At 36.2% G+C, this 21,710-nt stretch overlaps 1 protein-coding gene across 1 annotated transcript in view; it reads right to left on the bottom strand.

Moving 5' to 3' along the window:
- The window catches only part of epha4b (eph receptor A4b), a 170,473-nt gene that overhangs the window by 24,988 nt on the left and 123,775 nt on the right, over positions 1-21,710 (bottom strand). Inside the window, exons 9-11 of the mRNA XM_079818802.1 lie at positions 10,022-10,089; positions 9,604-9,729; positions 7,843-8,028 (exon numbers count right to left, since the gene is read on the bottom strand). Coding sequence (XP_079674928.1) covers positions 7,843-8,028; positions 9,604-9,729; positions 10,022-10,089 — 380 coding nt within the window. The remainder of the gene's footprint in view (positions 1-7,842; positions 8,029-9,603; positions 9,730-10,021; positions 10,090-21,710) is intronic.

Below are 21,710 nucleotides of genomic sequence, written 5' to 3'. Positions count from 1 at the left end.
GCCAATTAATGTTTTTTTGTTTTTGTTTTTTTTCGCGACTGACTAAATGATATTGGTTGACTAAGTCTTTTCTCATCGACTAATGTTTAGTTGACTATTTGGCGGCAGCCCTGTTTATTCAATAAACCAGTTAAAACTTGATTCACCAACTCATCATTCAAGTGTTCCCAGAAGTTCCTGCACAGCATTTTTAATTTCATTTTTGTAGCAAAATACATTTTATTATCTTCATCCTCTCCTCGCATCCTATAACAAATCTTTCCCTTGCGGGTCAAAATGGCCCGAAAGCCCTACAATTATACTTTTTTTTTGTCCAGAAAGCTTATATCATTTCGTTTTTATAATATTTTTTTTTTTCTATTTTTTATGCATTATTTTGGAGATTTTTATTTTATGCACCTTTAAATTTCTAGATTTTATCAAGAAATATAATTTAAGCACATTCTTCACATTCTTTCAACTTCAAATGAACTCTCCATTACATGCAAAAAACAGCTCAAATCAGCTCAAAATTGCTCATATTGGGTCAGTTTGGGTGTCTCTGCCGACCTCTTGTAGAAAAATATAATAACATGTGGACAATAGACATTATACAATATGTTTTTTGTAAAGTTGTAGCATTTTTAGTTTTTATTTTGAGCATTGTTTAAGTTTTTGTAAGTATATTGAAGCATTCCTCGCATTCCATTCATTCCTAAGGGGGTCAAAATTTACACGTGAGGGAAGGATTTGTTACTTTTTTTTAATTTCAACCACATAAACTACTCGAATCCATTCAAATTTGTTTTTGTGTATTCTTGGTTCAAGTGAGACAAAAGTCAACTCCAAAACCACTTATTTAGTGAATTTGTTTTGGGTCAAAATGACGCAAGGGAAAGCCTTTTGTGAGTGTTTTCAATCAGGTTACAAGAACCATGCCAGGGTTTACAAATTAACTTCCATTTTTTCCATTACTTTTGTAGATGTTTGAGATTACTGGATTTTTAAACAGAATCCTACAAGGATTTTTTTTAGAGGCTGCAGGTCAAAGTGCAAAATGCATTGCTTTCACTCAAATCGTTACTTTGTTCGTCCAAAGAGTCTGTGTGCCAATTCAATATTTTATGAAATATTTTAGAGCTGAGCAAAAACAAAAGAACATGTATTCACTACAAAAATTATTTTAAATATTTCCTGGAAATGAATAAAAATAATGACTCATTTATGAATTGTGAAGAAGCTTATGAATGATCGTGCAGTGATATATTGAGACACCCTGCATATTTCAGTTTTTTTTAAGGTTTCTTTTCAGTCCAAAATGGAAGGATTTTAATGCTGAGAGCTGTTAGAAATGGATGTTTTGAATAACTGTTTGGAGTTAAAGGTTAGCGAGCTGTCCCTGCTGTTCCCTTGCCCTCTCCTCGGCCCTGCAGCCACTGACCTGCTGAGCAGTGATCTGTGAAATTGCCTTTCTACGCTGTCATACGTGCAACTATTCACAACCCCCAAGGCCAGAATACATGCGGCCATATGGACAGTGACATGACTATCACTTTACCCTTTCAGAATCTGTAATATGCTTAGTTAAAATTTATATATTTAAGTATATTCCCTAAGACAAATTACAAATTATCACAAAAATAATATCTTACACAAAAGTGTAAATTCAACTTTTATATGTAAGAATGTCAAATAGCTTAATCAGAGAAGTTGTAATTAAAAAGGAAATTCTTAATTATACATATGTCCTTGTTACATATGTTAAATAAAGCATAATTAAATGCAAATAACCCTAAAACAAACCCTTATCCTAACACGTGTCCAAGTACATGTTGTTAAAATTAATATTACAGTCAGACTTTAGTTTAGGGTCCAATTCTCACAATTAACTACCTATTAACTACGACTTTTGCCTCAATAAACTCCTAAATTTCTACTTATTAATTGTTAATAAGGTAGTTGTTAAGTTTAGGTATTGGGTAGGATTAGGGATGTAGAATATGGTCATGCTGAATAAGGCATTAATATTTGCTTTATAGGTACTAATATACAGCCAATATCCTAATAATATGCATGCTAATAAGCAACTAGTAGTGAGAAATGGACCAATATTACTTAGCAATTAAATGTATTACACTGTACTTACATTGTAATTACACTGTAATAAGGAGTCTTCCAAATAAAATGTAACGTCCCCAAGAAAATATATATTTTGGTAACACTTTATTTTACAGTGTCCTTGTTACATGTTACATGTACTTACTGTAGTGATAACAGTAAATTATGCATAATTATAGGCAACTAACCCTAAACCAAGACCTTATTATAACACTAGCACTAAGCACATGCAGTTAAATAATAGAACAGCCATACTTTAGTTTAGGGTTAAATTCTCACTAATACTAACTATTAACCACAACTTTTGCCTCAATAAACTCCTAATTACTGCTTATTAATAGTTAATAAGGTAGTTGTTAAATATAGGTATTGGGTAGGATTAGGGATGCAGAATGTGGTCATGCATCAGACATTAATATGTGCTTTATAAGTACTAATAAACAGCCAATATCCTAGTAATATGAAGCAACTAATAAGCAAATATGCAACTATGGGAAATGGACCAATATTACTTAGCAATTAAATGTATTACACAGTATTTACACTGTAATTAGTGTAAACACATTTTTTTTTACAAGGCACACATCTTCAAGATTTTAAAATTAGTAAACAAATAAGCGGTGTCCATTTATAACCCCTCATGCTTGTTTCTAAGAATGTCTCATAGTTTCCCTCTACATCTTCCTCTAAACTCTCTTTTACCCCGTCAAAAGTAGGCTTTTTTTAGATTCCGACAGAGGACCGCTCTATTCCATGAAGACAGAGGTCAAAGTGCAGCCCAATGTTGAATGCATTACTCTCACTTAAACCGCTACTTTGTTCTTCCGAATAGTCTGTGTGCTCCGAGAGATACTGAACTGAGCTTTAACCCTGAGCCCCTGATATTTGCTCAGAACATAAATACACCACTTATAACTGGAAGACAGGCAATTAGGCAGCGTCTGCCTTTTCAAAATGAAAAGCAAACTCGATTTACGCAGAAAATAGTTCTGTAAACTGCACAAACCAATGCTAACAAAAGGTCAAAATTAGCATTCCGCATTAGAGAGAACAGAGCGAAAAATGAATAAGAAATGTCGAGACTTCGCTGTTCGTATGTGCGCTGCTGAATATTTATGACACTTAAAACACATCCAATTAACTATTTAAATTATTAATATTCATGAAGTCATAAATATGCATACTCTCATTGTTGTGCTCTATAGGTAGTGTGGAGAGCCGCAGACGTCGGTTCAGTCATAATGACACTTGAAAGAAAGGGTTTTTGTTTGGCGTCTGGTGAAAGCTGAAGTTCTTCGATAAGCTCTCCCCCATTACTGATGAGATAATGAGACTCTTAAAGGCTCCCAACACATATAACCCAGTGTAAGTCTATCTCTGTCTGCGATTAAGATCCAATTTAGACAACGGCAATAGGCCACAAACATATACGTGCAAAACGGCAGTCGAAGATTGGAGAAACAAGCAATAAAAGGGAAAACAAACACAAATAATATTTAACGCAAGAAGAAAGTGGCCTCACATAAAAGTTCCTAGATAACATATGTACAGTCAAACCAAAATGTATTCAGACACCTTCCACATTTTCACACATTATCACAGTTTATTAGCTATAGTTTAGTAAATGGTAATAAAATATGACAAGAAATTCATCTTGACAATGTCAGATAACTTTGATAGAAAGAAGGTATGTAATGGATTACAATCAACCAATCAGCTGTCAGCTTAAGTACACAATTAGATAATACCAATTTAGGTCAACAAATTACCAAGCAATGCTTCATTTTGTTCAGTCTGTGGTGTAAAAGGTCGCAGTAGCAATTAAAGAAAATACACTTAAGCAAAACATGGTCAGGTCAAAGTGTCTGGATAATTTTACTGGTTGTCCACTGTATGAAGAATTTTGGGGTATAATATGTCACAGTTTACTTTATTTTGCTATCCTCACTTACATAAATGAACTATAGTGCCCTGCACCTACTAGTAACAAATTATATCTGGTGTAGATATAAAACTATAGTATTTCAACGATACTAAAATAACACTGGTACCTTTACTTTTGCTAGGGTGTTTTGGGTGTTTGCCTTTTGGTAAAAGGCAAAAAATGCATCATCAACCAAGTGAAAATAAATTGCAGAATAACAGCAGAACCTTTTCTCAACAAACTAAATAACTGTCCTTGAACAAACAATGCAGAACGAGTTAAAGAAAATGAAAGAAAATACACTTAAGCAAAACATGGTCAGGTCAAAGTGTCTGGATAATTTTACTGGTAGTCCACTGTGTGAAGAATTTTGGTGTATAATATGTCACAGTTTACTTTATTTTGCTATCCTCACTTACATAAATGAACTATAGTGCCCTGCACCCACTAGTAACAAATTATATCTGGTGTCTGAATAATTTTTGGTTTGACTGTATAATGTTCTAAACAATTTATTTTGGGTTGCAAGCATATTAAAATGTGTATTTCTTTTAATGTGACTATAATGCTATTTAAAGGTTAGTATAATATTCCTGACAACATTTGCATTAACAATGTTGTAAGAATGTTGCTTTGTAATGCTCTTTATGTTGCTGCAACTTCTAATGTTTAAAAGCCAACAATATTTGACATTCTACTCAAGATACTACACTCTAAAAAATGCTGGGTTAAAAATAACCCAAGTTGGGTTGAAAATGGACTAACCCAGCAATTGGGTTGTTTTAAGCAAACATTTAACCCAACCGCTGGGTTAAAACAACCCAATTGCTGGGTTAGTCCATTTTCAACCCAACTTGGGTTATTTTTTAACCCAGCATTTTTTAGAGTATAGAGTTTTACATTTATTTAATGAAGAAAATGGTGAAGAATAAAAAAAAAACATTCAAAAATATTATTAAAAACTATAGTATTTCAACGATACTAAAATAACACTGGTTCCTATACTTTTGCTAGGGTGTTTTGGGGGTTTGCCTTTTGGTAAAAGACAAAAAATGCATCATCAACCAAGTGAAAATAAATTGCAGAGTAACAGCAGAACCTTTTCTCAACAAACTAAATAACTGTCCTTGAACAAGCAATGCAGAACGAGTTGCGTGCCAAATTGAAAAAAAAAAACAGTTGAATACTTAGGTTCACTTAATATTATTTTAACATAATATTAACGTTCTGCATAAAGGTCCTTTCACACTTGACGCAATTTTTTTTTTGTTGATCAGCTGTGAATGTGCTACGGTGAAAAAACTGTGTTTATTTTTTTCGCTTCGATGACGATTTTTTTAACACTCGCAGCGACAGAAAAGGCTTAAACCAGTCACATACAATGAAACAAAGGTCACGAAATGTCCATTTGATGTCATTAGCTATTCAATCAACATTAACCCTTGCCAGGTATGGCATTTCTCACGAGATTACAGCTGTAGTTGTGTTTACAGCTGTACAGATGCAGCTGTGTTTGCCCACTGTAGGCTACAGACAGCGATAACATAACCTTTTGAGTTAAAACTCGTAGATTTTTTTCGAACCTAACATTAATTGTGTCCGCGACTATGGAAAGTGAATGTGTTTCGGTCCGTATGTCTGTGGCACTTGAATGTTTACATTGTGACTCAACTGGAAACACAGCAGCTCCGGATCGATTGGTTCCCTGAAGTGTGTAGTTTATCTCATCAGATGCGCTGCTACTGTCTCTGGAGGAGCTCCTCAAATTATCCCACGGACATTTGAAAGTAAGTGCGGAACCGGCCATGATAAAGTTTTATCTCCTGTACAAGATTAGCATACTCCCCCTTCAGACTCTCTGTTCTTTAAAGGGGTGGTTCCGTGTTTTTTTTCTAGGCTTGGTTGTGTTTATGGGGAGCAGTATAACATGTCTTAATACTTCTTTTTTTTTTTACGCAGTATTTTCTTCTTGCTTCTATGAAGCCCATCCCTCCGAAAAACCCAATGGTCTTAGATCGGTTAGATGGCCAAATATAGTTTGTAGTTCTGCAGCAGCTCTCTCTCTTTCGTAATGACTGCGACGTGGCCTCGCCCATTTTGTTGCGTGTTCGCGGGGGCAGTGTTTATGTTAATAGCAAGGGTTTATGATGTCAACAACCCGGGAAGAAGCTTGTTGTAGTCCAAACCGGCCGTTTTTGTAGGCAATAAACTGCCATAACTTTAAAAGACAATATCTCCGTTTCCATTGAACTTTCAGCGCTGTAACTTTGCAGATACTGTTTATGCTCAAGCAGCAACATTACACACTAACTAAAGTTAATAAAGTGAAATCGCATGCAACCACCCTTTTAAGACTGGGTGCACCCAAAACCTTCTTTTCGGTCTTTTAAATAAAATGAAAAGCTCATATTCACTGAATGAGGAAGTGTCCATGTTTTCTCAGCTGTCACCGCGCATGTTTTGGAATGTTGGAGCTCTGAAATGTCACAGACATCGCAAATTCCTGTTGCGGCTGATGTAAATGGTTTTGACGCAAAATATTAGTTTTCTGCTTCGCTTTTCCGTTACGCGTCCGGTTTGAAAGGGCCATAACAATTTCTTATTGAAAAGTGTTCAAGAAGCCAAACATTCCCTAATGAAGGGTAAGTAAACAGTTAAAGGGATAGTTCACCCAAAAATGAAAATAAGCCCATGATTTACTCACCCTCAAGTCATCCTAGGTGTATATGACACTCTTCTTTCAGATAAATTAAATCGGAGTTATATAAAAAAATTGAAAAAAAAATTTTGTTTCTGTTTCGAGGTCCATAAAAGTGCATCTATCCATCATAAAACTGCTCCACACGGCTCCGGGTGGTTAATAAAGGCCTTCTGAAGCGAAGCGATGTGTTTGTGTAAAAAAATGTAAACCTTTACAAACTGTAATCTCTAACTTCAACTAACTGTCGTACACGCGTTCACAAGAGACTGGCGTTCCAGTGTATGATGTAGGACTCTCCTATGAGAATATGCTAGTTCTCGTGAGAACCAAGTTTTGTTTTGCTCTATCCTCTATGTAATTGGAACTTATGCTACGCCTGAGTGCTACGTCATACGCTGGAACGCCAGTCTCTCGTGAACACGCGTACGACAGTTAGCGGAAGTTAGAGATTACAGTTTGTAAAGATAGAATGGATAGATGCACTTCAAAACAAAAAAAGCCGTTCACTGCCATTATAAAGCTACAGTTTCTCCGACTGTATTCACCTGAAACAAGAATGTCATATACACCAAGGATGACTTGAGGGTGAGTAAATCATGGGCTAATTTTCGTTTTTAGGCGAACTATCCCTTTAACAGGTACATTTACAGATGGGATGTTTAGTCATGCTTTAACCGAGACTCTAGGCTTGCTCTGCAGTACATCTGCTGTAGCGAGTCTTTGTCTTCCAATCCTCTTGTGTGGTCAGATCCAACTCAACAGATCCATTCAGGTGGAACAGTCGAGCTCTGTTTCTGTCCTCCCCAAGGCTGAGCACATCAGTGCGTATACAGCACACCTCCATCTGGCTCTTAATCACAACGCCATGAAAACACTCTGTGACCGCTGTGGCGGAAAAGGTTGTCGGTGTAGTCACAATAATCATATTTTGTCACACCACGCACTGAGCAATGGACTCAAGTGTGCAATTGAAAACCTGCAAAACTATTTCCGAAACAGCTTATTTTCCCCTCAGTGTTTACAATGAAGCGTATGTTTACATACTTGAAAACGTTTCAGTCTATCATTTTCAAAGCCTTTGGGTGAAGGTGAACACGAAGGTACATGTTCAGTCACTTACATCTGGTGACGACTCCCTCCAGTCGGATGATGTTGGGGTGGTCGAACTGGCCCATGATGCTGGCCTCGCTCAGGAAGTCCCGCCTCTGCTTCTCCGAGTATCCTGCCTTCAGACTTTTGATGGCCACGTAGATTTCTCTCTTGCTGGGGAGCTTCAGACGGCCACTGCAAACCTCACCAAACTCACCTGGGGAACAACACACGGCTACCATCAGCACATTAGTGTCAGACTATGGCAGGTTTTTGAAGGAAATATGCATAAAAAATATCCACTTGACTGACTTTGGACACTGATTTCACAACTGTCACTTGCTCATGTTAGTGTATAAAGCTCAAGTTCAGAAAATCTGACTTTCTTCTGAAATGGCGAAATGGTGAATGTTTACTCCCTGAAGGGGTTAATTTTGCAATAATGAACATTATGAATATGCACATCTTGCTTAAACTGCAACAAATTATTAATATTTCTGTTCATCTATCTATCTATCTATCTATCTATCTATCTATCTATCTATCTATCTATCTATCTATCTATCTATCTATCTATCTATCTATCTATCTATCTATCTATCTATCTATCTATCTATCTATCTATCTATCTATCTATCTATCTATCTATCTATCTATCTATCTATCTATCCATCCATCCATCCATCCATCCATCCATCCATCCATCCATCCATCCATCCATCCATCCATCATCTATCTATCTATCTATCTATCTATCTATCTATCTATCTATCTATCTATCTATCTATCTATCTATCTATCTATCTATCTATCTATCTATCTATCTATCTATCTATCTATCTATCTATCTATCTATCTATCTATCTATCTATCCATCCATCCATCCATCCATCCATCCATCCATCCATCCATCCATCCATCCATCCATCCATCCACCCATCTCATCCGTCCGTCCGTCCATCCATCCATCCATCCATCCATCCATCCATCCATCCATCCATCCATCCATCCATCCATCCATCCATCCATCCATCCATCCATCCATCCATCCATCCATCCATCCAGCCAGCCAGCCAGCCATCCATCCATCCATCCATCCATCCATCCATATAGTCTCTGCAGAATTTAACTACTGACCAACCAGAATCAGGTTTTCCAGAAAACTGTGCAGAATGTCAGAAGTGTTGAATTGACACAGAGGGAGTTTGGGGAAAGCTGTGCTATATGCTGGATAACATCTCAGCCAAACACGTCTAGGTTAAACGTGTGTCCTGTTCTCACACAAAGAATCTAACAACATTTCTCCATGGTATCGTTTAATTCAGATCTCCTAAAAGCCCTAAAGAACTCGATTGCGCACAATTGCAGCCAGATGAGGAGAAAGAGAAAACGAGAAAGAGAAAGAATGAAAGAAGCAGGATAAAGGGAGAAAAAATGTCGGAGAAGCAGACATTCACTCACAGAGAAACCATACGCAGAGGAAAATGAGATTTCAAAGCCTAGTTCAGACGCAGAGATATGCGGTATTAACAGGTCAGTATTTCAAACAGCAGCTTTGTGTGCGAGGATTACAGTCGGCAGACGTCGTATAATCAGGGCTCAAATACAAATCTCTATTCTTTGACATACATTAGCAAAGAACTGCACTTACTCCTCAAAAACATTCAGAAAAAAAGGCTTTATGCAGTGAACAACCCCAGTATGTAAGTAGCTCCCTTGACACGATTTGTATAATGTGACTCAAACTGATTTTATTTCCACAATTTGGTCTACAGAAGATTACGACTCTCACCTGCACCTATAACTCTCTCAATACGTATAGTAGAGGCATCGATTTCCTTTGCAAAATCTCGGACGGCTTGATTTGGGTCCTCATAGGTATGGGGGTGAATGTACGTCCTGCTTCCTGGCAGTTTCACTGCAATAAGAAAAGAAAAAAAAGATTACACATGATTTTCACACATGGATTTTGATTCCAAATGAATGCCAAGACACGACTGGACTATAAACCCGAACAGTCTCCTAAAAAAGTTGGAAAAGATAAACTCCACAGTGAGGTTGAGCATGAGAGTTTTTGATTTATACTCCACTCTCAGAGGCTGGAAGAGAGACCTTTTACATTTATGTTACCTCTAAAAACAACCATTTGTTTTGACAATCCATTATGTATGAGTGTTTTGTGTGTTTGTGTGCGAGCAATTTTTCCGTACCTCTCCCGTTCTGAAACTGCATTTTTTCTTCATCTGGATCTTGCTTCGCTTTGATGTAGCCACAATGTCTGAAACGCATAAAAAAGATAAAAACATCACCTATAAAAAGGTATATTTTATAAACCAGCCATAAAATTGCCATTCAGGACTCTATGAGAGTGAGGAAAAGATTACGATTATTTCCATGCTGCTGAAGGAGATGAAGTTTCCTTCATATAATAGACTCAGCTGTAACATTAATCACTGTTTCCCAGTCTGTATATACGGCCTTAAAGTCACCATGAAATCACATTTGACGATTCAATTTTTTTACAGAATGTTGCAGTGTTTATTGTTAATGATTTACCCATGCACATTATTATTATAATTCTTTTTTAATTCATGTGCACTAGTAATCTTTAATCAAAAACATGAACTTCCCCTCCCCTTCCAAACGACATCTGCTCTCTTCATGACGTGTCTCGGCGGAGGGTGGGACTAAATATTCTCCATGACTGACTGCAAACTGGCATTCAGATCTGCTTCCATTTAGTTAGTAACGCCCAACTTCCTACGATCCAATCAATTCCAGAAGGTCGAAATCACTCGGATATACATAACAATAGGGAAGGAAAGACTATCCAAACTTCCTTTTCATGCCGCCTTTAATTAAGTGTGAATTTGTTAGAATTCAGTATGCCACCTAAAACATGAATACAAGTGTTCAAAAGAGAGTTTGAATAAGTGTATGCCCTGATAAAAGTTTGTGTGTGTGTTGAGCACACTAGCACATCTGTGAGTAGTCTCTGAGGGCATGTTGGAAGGTCTAAAAATACCCACTGGTGTTCTGGGTCTCCGTGGGTATGATTCTGAAACCGTCTGCCTTCGCCTACAGCAACACAGTGCAACATACCCAGTATAAACTCCTGGAACATTTTAAACATCACTGCAAAATAACAGCCCCCCTCGCAGTCATTTGTCAACTAATTGCAGTTGCCGTTTACGCAAAAAAAGTCCCCTGAAGCATGTCTCCTGAAGGTACATGGTAATGAAATTACATAATAATAGCCGTTTCATATTTCAAGTGAACACGTGTGACTTGGTGTCTGTGAAGCTTGAATATGAGACTAAACACAAGCTTTAAATTCCCTTGTGAAATAAGGTTTAAAAAAGGTATATAAGTTTTAGGGCTGGGCAAATGAACGCGTCATTTTTTCAGCTTAACGCATTAAAAATATTTAACGCAAATAACGCAGCGTCCGTTTTTATATCCATTTTTGCCTAGCGTTACATGATCACGCTCCTTTTCATGTAAATGCTTCCAAGCGCGACAAGACACAAGAAAATGCGCTGTATGTCAATGTCCTGTCTGTGTGGCTGCGTCTCATGTCAGCTAATCGAGGGACACTCTGACACACACACACACACTCGACGCACAGACAGACTCGCGTCAGTCTCCTGCTCACATCGAGTTGTCTTTTGCTCTTGAACAAACAATAACAACAACACCGAGAATTTTGAGTATTCTCATATTAGGAGTCTTAAATTTGTTACATAACGTCTTAAATTAACTTAAAGAGTTCATCGTCAGCGGCCGTTCTTAAAGTGACAGGAGCACTGATGATGCCTGTCATTAATGTTCATCAAAGAACAACGGGAACAGAGAAAATTGTAGCTTTAATGATGATTAATCTATTTTTCATTTGTTATGTATGCAGTTAAGAAAGGTGTTTGATAACTATTATATTTCTGTATATGTTTAACAGGGAAGGCCACAGGTAAAAATAACATTTATAATAATGGGTTTATGTAAAAATTGTTTTAAGTTCACTTAAATTAAAAGTAGTTTTTTTTAAAGCCTAATAAATGTTGAAATTGGGAACTTTCAGTTATACTGTAATGTAACGTCATTAATGTTTCATAGAGACATTAGTATCAGTGATACTGGCCTTCATTCATAAAAAGATGCCATTACAACACATATTTAAAATATACTGTCTTTAAATAGTTTCTACGTTAATTTGGAGAGTAACTGAAATTATTGCAATATCAAAATATTAAAAACTTAAAATATTAAAAACTTGCGATTAATCACGATTAATTACAGAAAAAAATTTGATTAATTAGTTATTTTTTAATCGATTCCCAGCACTAATATTTTTTAAAAATAAGGTGCCAGTAATTAAAAAAAATGAATAACATTACATAAAATAAACATTCAACAATTAATTGCAATAATAATATAAATAATTACAAAACATAAATATTATTAAATGTTTATTATATTATTATATGTTCAGTCCTGGTGCCGTGTATCAGAGACAATACAAATATTTCCCCATTCAATTAGTTATAGGAGCAATACTTTTTTATGACTAGAAAATTGCTGTTGGAGGTGTTACCAATATGAATGCCGAATGAACTGACTTGCCATTGAGTTTGTCTAGAATCCCATTTATTTTCCTTTGCACCTTACAGCAGGTCATAAGGATGCTTGACGGAAGATCTTCTTGAACCGAATCAGCCTCCGCAACTTCCCACATGTAACTGCCTAATCTTTTATGCTCCTTTGCAAACAGCATTAAGCTTTAATGAGAGAAGCTATGAGGGAATTACGTTTCCTTTCTTCAGGTTCTCTTCTCCCCTGTTCCTGTGCCCATAAACTCCCCTCGGTAATTTGTCTCAAAGTAAGAATCACTCATGACAGCTAATCTGAGAAGAAATGTAGAACTCTCTCATTACAATCAAGGACTAGTACATTTTAAAATCATCTTTTGATTATAATTAGTTTGGGGCGAGTTCCAAGGCTTCCGTAATAAGCGTGCTCTCCGTTCGGCACGGCGAGGGAGCGGCCAAGCTTGTGATAAGAGCCGGCAGAAGGGAGACAGATGAGCTGGAGGCTTCTGGCTTTTAATTTGGCAGTAATGATGAGGAGAGGGGCCGCCCATGCCAGGGTCACAGGAGCCCAGCCATGGCGAGTTGGCAGGCTGAAGCTGTGATTGCGTGGCAGAGAAGAGTTTGAATGATTCTGTCTTTGGCAAGTACAACTCACTCACTCACACACACACATACATGTGTGTACACCACATAGTAGAACCAATTGCCAGTGTTCATCATGCTCCATCACTTCGGCTTGATGCTGATTTTATTTGGCTGAATCAAACACAAGCTTGTCATCATGTAAATGGCACTAATTGGCTGGACGGATGGATCCCCCTGTGCGTGTGTGTGTAACTGTGGAAACCTCGACCCATCTTCTCATTGATGTCAAGGAGAACGAAGAAAAAAAAAAGGGATACAAATGTGGCAAATAAACAAGAAGCGAAGGTGAAGGTCATCAAAACTAGAAAACACGTCATTCATTAAGATCGTAACTTTCTCATGTTGTATCATGAATGCAATCTGACAAATGGGAAACTATCAGCGAATATAACATCTGTTTATTATGACAGCACTCAGCTACCCTGTCAGGAAAGTGACAAGTGCACACCAAAATACTGTGTGTGTGCATATTGTGAAAACGAATTTGCATTCGATTTTCTAATGTTTTGTTGGGGCTGATTATAATCCAATACCATCATCCATTTACAGAGGCTTGAAAGTACAACATTACATATGCAGCACTCTAACATCTCACTTTCTGAAATAAAGGTGTGTTAGTTTGTCAGATGTCATTTTATAGTTTGTCATGAGTCTTGTGTTTTGAAAGACAGACAGACAGACATAGACAGACATAGACAGACAGACAGACAGACAGACAGACAGACAGACAGACAGACAGACAGATAGACAGACAGACAGACAGACAGACAGACAGACAGACAGACAGACAGACAGACAGATAGATAGATGATAGATAGATAGATAGATAGATAGATAGATAGATAGATAGATAGATAGATAGATAGATAGATAGATAGATAGATAGATAGATAGATAGATAGATAGATAGATAGATAGATAGATAGATAGATAGATAGATAGATAGATAGATAGATAGATAGATAGATAGATAGATAGATAGATAGATAGATAGATAGATAGACAGATAGATAGTAGGGGTGTAACGTTACACGTATTCGTACCGAACCGTTTCTGTACAGGGCTTTCGGTTTGGTGCACACGTGTACCAAACGGTTTCCGAATGCAATCTTTAACATTTAACAGTAGGCTTGTTTTAATTGCGTAACATACTTCGATCCTTGTTCCCACACAAACATATTAATTATTCCGAAAATTAATTTTTATCACGAAATTCAAACGACAAATGCCGTTTTGACGCTCTTTATTGTGGCGTGACTGATCACTGTTGACGCGTCAGTAGCCTATAAGCGGCCGTGACGTGCACGTGAACACGATCATCTGTGAACGCGATCGATCATCTCTTCCTAAAGAATAAACATGAATGAGCATCTGAAGGTATGTTGAGGATACATTACAACTTACTGTCACGTATCATATGTGGTGTAATCGCTCAATCAGTGTTTCAAAGGTGGAAAGACCTCAATATAACTGCTTGTAAACTAAACAATGTCATGTAGCATCACATTTACCTCAGGCAGTCATTCAGTGTCCACAGAATTTTATTCACTAAAGAAATCAACTCTTTCACTAAATATATGCACTATATTAGCCTATATGTATTCATTTATTATATTCTACTTAACCTGTTATTGATGACTTGATTATTTCATGTATGTTTAAATAAACCTGTGTATAAATGATTATATTTCAACAACGAATTGGAGAGAAATCAATATTATAATTAGATTTAGAAGTTATTGCAAAAACTGCCTTATGTGAAGTTTACATGTTTGCGTATAATGTTATTTGAGTGTTGATTATTATAAGATAAATAGCAACTGAATTTAGGCTAATAGTTTGGGCTCTGTTGTTAACCTTTAATATTAATGTGCAAGTAAGGGCTCCCTATATAGTTTACATCATTATCTTTTAATTAAACTTTTAGTTATAATTGAATTAATTTAAGGACAGACACTTTTTTCCAGTAAACCACTGTTTAATAAAAATAAATAAAAAGCAATTTTGTAAAACTGCTGTACCAAACCCGTACCAAACCGTGACTTCAAAACCGAGGTACGTACCGAACCGTCAGTTTTGTGTACTGTTACACCCCTAATAGATAGATAGATAGATAGATAGATAGATAGATAGATAGATAGATAGATAGATAGATAGATAGATAGATGATAGATAGATAGATAGATAGATAGATAGATAGATAGATAGATAGATAGATAGATAGATAGATAGATAGATAGATAGATAGATGATAGATAGATAGATAGATAGATAGATAGATAGATAGATAGATAGATAGATAGATAGATAGATAGATAGATAGATAGATAGATAGATAGATAGATAGATAGATAGATAGATAGATAGATAGATAGATAGATAGATAGATAGATAGATAGACGGACGGACGGACGGACGGACAGACAATGGATGGATGGATGGATGGATGGATGGATGGATGATAGATAGAAAGACAGACAGACAGAGAAACGGACAAACAGATAGATAGATAGATAGATAGATAGATAGATAGATAGATAGATAGATAGATAGATAGATAGATAGACAGACAGACAGACAGACAGACAGACAGACAGACAGACAGACAGACAGACAGACGGACGGACGGACGGACGGACGGACGGACGGACGGACGGACGGACAGACAATGGATGGATGGATGGATGGATGGATGGATGATAGATAGAAAGACAGACAGACAGAGAAACGGACAAACAGATAGATAGATAGATAGATAGATAGATAGATAGATAGATAGATAGATAGATAGATAGATAGATAGATAGATAGATAGATAGATAGATAGATAGATAGATAGATAGATAGATAGATAGATAGATAGATAGATAGATAGATAGATAGATAGATAGATAGATAGATAGATAGATAGATAGATAGATAGATAGATAGATAGATAGATAGATAGATAGATAGATAGATAGATAGATAGATAGATTTCCATTACACAGAGTGTGTATGCGGATATTGAGGACCACAAATCTTATGAAGCTGTTCTCACTGTATGTCTGTATGGCTGACAGGCCTCTCAGGAATCTAATGAGAAAAAGAGCATCCTGTATTGACAAAACGTCTCTCCTTGACGAACAAAGCAACGAGCATCATCCTGATGAACGACTCCAATCTTCCAGTGTTCCTCCAATAAATGAGTAAGCGCTGCTTGCCTTTGTTCAGCAAGGCCTCTGCTCTCTCAGTACGACCTGAACACCATGAGGACAAATCACTTTGTGTTGCCTAATGCACTCTCGCTCTCTTTCTCCAGAACATTCTGCCCCACAGAGGAGACGGATATGAGATGTTCGGTTTGCCTGGGATCGCTATTGTACTTTGCTGACGGGAAGGGGGGGGGGGAGCTGTTCTCGCTCTATGTGAAGGTCTAGCACATTTCAGGTTCATATTTCCTTATTCTCTGAGTCGCACACTCAATTTACATATCAATTTACCTTCCTGGTCTAATATGCTGTCACATGAGCACCGTTTTTCATGACGGCTTCCAGATTTCTGTCCTGCAGACCGTATACTATTGCTTCTATAAATAATAGCTCACCTAAATATGCAAATTCTGTCATCCTTTATTCTCTCTAATGCCATTCCAAACCAGTATGACTTTCTTTCTTCCATGGGACACAAAAAATGGAATTCTGCAATAAAAAAACTATATTCTGGCCACTCTCTTTCCAAAACGTATTCCACAAAAGTATAATAAAAGTGGTATTCAAATCAGTATATATATATAATATATATATATATATATAATTTTTTTTAAGACATTATTAATTTTATATTCCACAAGGATGAATTAGACTGATCAAAAGTAACAATAAAAATGTTTATAATGTTACAAAATACCATATAAACATGCTTTTCTTTTGAAACCTGCTATTCATCAAAGAATCCCGAAAAAAAAATATTAAACAGCACAACTGTTTTCAACATGATGAAATGTATTTTGAGTAGAAAAACAGCAAACTAGAATGATTTCTGAAGGATCATGTGACACTGAAGACTGGGGGCTGCTGAAATTCAACTTTGCCATCATACAATTTTTTTTTTTAAATATATTAAAACGTAATTTTTTAATAATATTTTGTAATATTATTTCACAATATTACTGCATTTTTTATCTAATAAATGCAGCCTTGGTAACAAGAGATTTCTTTTAAAAATAAAAAAATCTTACAGACCCCAAACTTTTAAACGGTAGAGTACATGCATTAAAAAAAAAACAAAAAAAAAAGATATAGAAAAAAATGGCAACAAAATAATAGGAATAAAACAGCTTATATACAGTATGGTATGTTTGCCATTTTATGCATGTCGCACAACACCACTTCAGTTCCCCATCAGTCAGTCACATTCGACATTACATCAGAACGACTGACAAATTGGGATCTCGCCTGAGAGCCCAATTCGTCAGTCGCTTTGACGTAACGTCTTGTTCCCTCCTTACATTAGTAACCAACACATTATTCTTCTCTCTTATCTGACCTTTTCACTTTTTAGAACTTCCATCGCCATCGTTTCTCCTTTCCCTTCATCTCTCTCGCAATACTTTCACGTCTACGTCTTGACACTCTTTGAGGGCTTGAGTCGGAGCAGGGGCTGATGATTGTGCTGACAGTGTACTTTCTGCTCGGAGCGCTCTGTTGGGCTGCAGCATACTAACACTATTGAAATGAGACTTGGGGAGAAAGTGATCCACTGTAACAGGAACCCTAGAGCTGTAGAGCCCATTCCCATCAGCCCCTGCTCTGAGCGGCGAGCTGACTAAGACACTTTTTGATTCCCCCATCTCTGCGAGATGCCTGGTGTGAAAAACGGCTCTCCTCAAAACAGAATCTCTTTAGGATCAAGAACGCCGGTCAGACAAAGACAGTGGCGTGATCAAACGAAAGGAAACTTTCTACTCGCCGTCAGATGGGTTTTTACACCGAGCCGCCTTTAAAATAAAGTTTGATACCTTTAAACTGAGTAAATATGGATGTAAAGGGAAGGCTTTGAAACCAAACAGTCTCAAATTGAAATGTGAATCTAATGGAAGTTCAAAGGCTGGAAAGATGCAAAGGAACTTCTCAACCTTGACAAAAACCTTCAAGTAATGACACTCCCATATACTTCGATAGGAACTGAGCAGTGTTGGGGAAAGTTACTTTTAAATGTAATCCTTTACAATATTGTGTTACCCCCTAAAAAAGTAACTAATTGCGTTACTTAGTTACTTTTTATGTAACTAAGTACATTACTTTTGCATTACTTTTTCTTACCTAGACTGGGCTTGCTTGTTTGTTTTTTAATTACAGCAAACAAATATATATATTTTTGGCAAATGTAAAGGCCCTTTCACACCAAAAGTGAAATGAATAAGCCTCAGGCTGAAGGAAATGTAAATTCAAGCCTGCACAGTAGAGTGCGCGCAAAATAAAAGTGGATAATCGAAGGTCAGCAACAAAGGCATTGGTTAATAAAGTGAGATTAAATATATAAAGTATATTTGTGTAATTTAACATATTTAATGATTGCAGGTTTTTGGAATATTCTGAGATTGCATATTATATTATATTTTTATTAATGTTGAGTAATACTAAATCTTTTTTTGCAGGTGAGATGAGGTTTGCTCACATTTATTCTAAAACTACTATCCATCATGTTTACACACAACTGTACTCTGCACTTACTCTGCATTTACTCATGATTTCCCTCAACATGGGGACAGAAGATCTGTCAGTCAATAAATGGAAAAACAAAGTAACTTGCGTTACTTATTTGAAAAAGTAGACTTTGTTGTAAATTTAAAAGTAATGCGTTACTTTACTAGTTACTTGAAATAAGTAATCTGATTACATAGCTCAAGTTACTTGTAATGTGTTACCTTCCAACACTGGAACTGAGGAATGCGGAAGTAACGCATGTCGTGGAGCAACCAATAGTTCCAAACAACCAGTAGTTCCAGCATTGAACCTCATTCATTTCAGTGTTTCTCAAGCACATACAGGTAAGTTGACGGAATTACTGCAATTTTTGAAATTTCAACACATTAGTTGACCTCTCAGGAATCTAGCCATTAGTGGTATTTTATGTAGTGCATTATCGTTAATGTTTATCGTTAGATAATAGAGAGTTAGACTATAATTGCAGTTGTATAACATGCACAGCATTTCAATAGCTACCATAACCAGATGCTAGTTGTCATATTTTAACAGTTGTTAGTCTTTCTGATATCTTTCTCTCCCAGTAGGAGGTCGAATGAGTTTCTATGAAGACTGCCCATTCAAGGAATAACACATCTAGCGCATCACCGGATATATGATATAATAAAAAGTTTTGTTGAATGCAATTGGTGGCCTTGTTTTATGTAACACTATTTTAAACTTCTGTCTTGGGTTAAATTCAATATTTGCTTGCATTCACCGACTGTCAGACAGGGGTGGGAATAATATTATATTATATTATATTATATTATATTATATTATATTATAATTATATTATATTATATTATATTATATTATATTATATTATATTATATTATATTATATTATATTATATTATATTATATTATATTATATTATATTATATTATATTATTTTATATTATATTATATTATATTAATATTACAAATAATATTTGTATTTTATTTTAAAACCCTCATTCCTCGTTCGCACTTTGTAACAAATCCATCGCTCATGGGTCAAAATGAAAATGAAAATGGGTCAAAATGAAAACCCATGAAAAAATGTTTTGTCCAGAAAGCTTATTTTATTTAATTTAGTTTTATTTTATATATAGTTTTATTTTATTAACATATACATTACTAGATTTTATTAATACATGATCAATAAATAATAATTTAAGTGCATTCTTCACATTCTTTCATCTTAATTTCTCAATTTCATGCATAGCCCTTTTAATTCAGTTCAAAATATCTCACTTTTTTTTTTTGCCGACCTCTTGTGAGGAAAAAAAATGATATCCTGTAGCTCAATCTGGAGCAAATGAGCTGTTCCGCTGGGTCAGTTTTTTTGGTAAAGTTTTAGCATTTTTAGTTTTGAATTTTGAGCATTTTCAGGTCATATTCCATTCATGCCTAAGGAGGTCAAATTGACCCACGAGGGAAGGATTTGTTACTTTTTTCAATTGAAAGCACAAAACTCCTTGAATCCAGTCAATTTCAGAACACTTGTTTAAAAAAAAAAGGCAAAATTAACTTAAAATAATAAGGGAAGGATGAGGAAAAATATGCACAAATTTGTATTCATACACTTATTTTTATGTCTAATGTCTTATGTAAAAAACACAAAACAGTTCTTGCCTCGTCACATTCAGTTATGACTTACATGAATCATGACACGATATGTTCAATTCAAAACGCAAAATTTCATAAAAAGTTGAATTGCATCACTTGATACCACTGTCTGTTTTTGAACATTTCTATCACAAAAATATAACTATAACTAAAAGTATCACAAATACTAAACGTTTAGCTGATTACCACCACACTCTTTCGCACTCGTCTTTTGTGAACAAGACCCGCCTTCTTTGTTTATTTGATATTGACAAGCGCAGTTAGACTGCTGAGGCAAAGCAGCCTAAAAATGTTGCTGCAAATATAGTTAAACTGCTGTCTATACTGCTTAAACACATTCAAAGAGATTGACAGCATGGAGTTGTTTGGAACTATTGAGAGCTCCATGAACCACGTGGTGGCGAGATCAAAGCATGACGCAACTCTGTTTTTCAACGGCTCTGATAGAGACGGTTTGGTGCAAGCGGACTACAGAAATAGGAGGACGGGTCAGGGTTCTCCTCTATCCTCCTGGCATTCCATTCATCTCCATTAAAGCCTCCCTTGCCACATGTCCTTGCCAACTGTTTCTAACTGACTTGCAATTAGGTGAAAAAAAAAAATGGTTCAGATATTCCCATGACTGCCGCTGCCCTTACCCTCACGCTCCAGCAGTGTGTTGAATTACGATCACCTCATCTGGTTTAATTCATCCGGCGTCTCATTTTACAAACACAAAATGGACCGCCTTAGAAATGGGAGCAAGAGAGCCGGCATCAAGTAAGCCATTCGCTAAAGAGTAATCAGTGACTGTTTGGTCAAAGTTATGACCCTTTGAAAAATCAGTCAGTTTATTGTAAACTTGAAATGAAAACTTCCTTTTTAAACTTGATTTTTATTTAAACGAACATGGATGTTTATCGAAGGCTTCTGCAAAATACACACATCTGACCTCTACTCTGACCTTCTCTACTGTTACGTTCCACCCTTAAAACATTCTCCTCATCTCAGAGTGATGAATGGCAGGCGGTCTTAAATGTTGACTTCCTGTTTGGCGCGCGTCTGGACTGGGCAAGAGCTGTAAAACCTGAAAGGAGCCTGCAAAGGGCACAGCATGAAGTTATTTCCTCCCATAACGCTTAATTGCTTGTTTGATTACCTTGTGTTTTCTACCGCATTAAAATGGGAGGTGACCAACCTTAGCCTTGCATTTGACAATAAGCATGTGACCTTGAGATAAACGCTCGTGCTGATGACACAAAACTGCTGTGGTCAAGGTGATGTGTGGATTTTTTATTAATGCGAAAACTAAAGAAGCGTAGGAGACAAAGTGACCTTTGCAGGTCTGCA

The sequence above is a fragment of the Gobio gobio genome (assembly GCF_949357685.1).
Source record: "Gobio gobio genome assembly, chromosome: 6".
Lineage (NCBI taxonomy): Eukaryota > Metazoa > Chordata > Actinopteri > Cypriniformes > Gobionidae > Gobio > Gobio gobio.
This window is presented reverse-complemented; position numbering and strand designations above follow the sequence as displayed.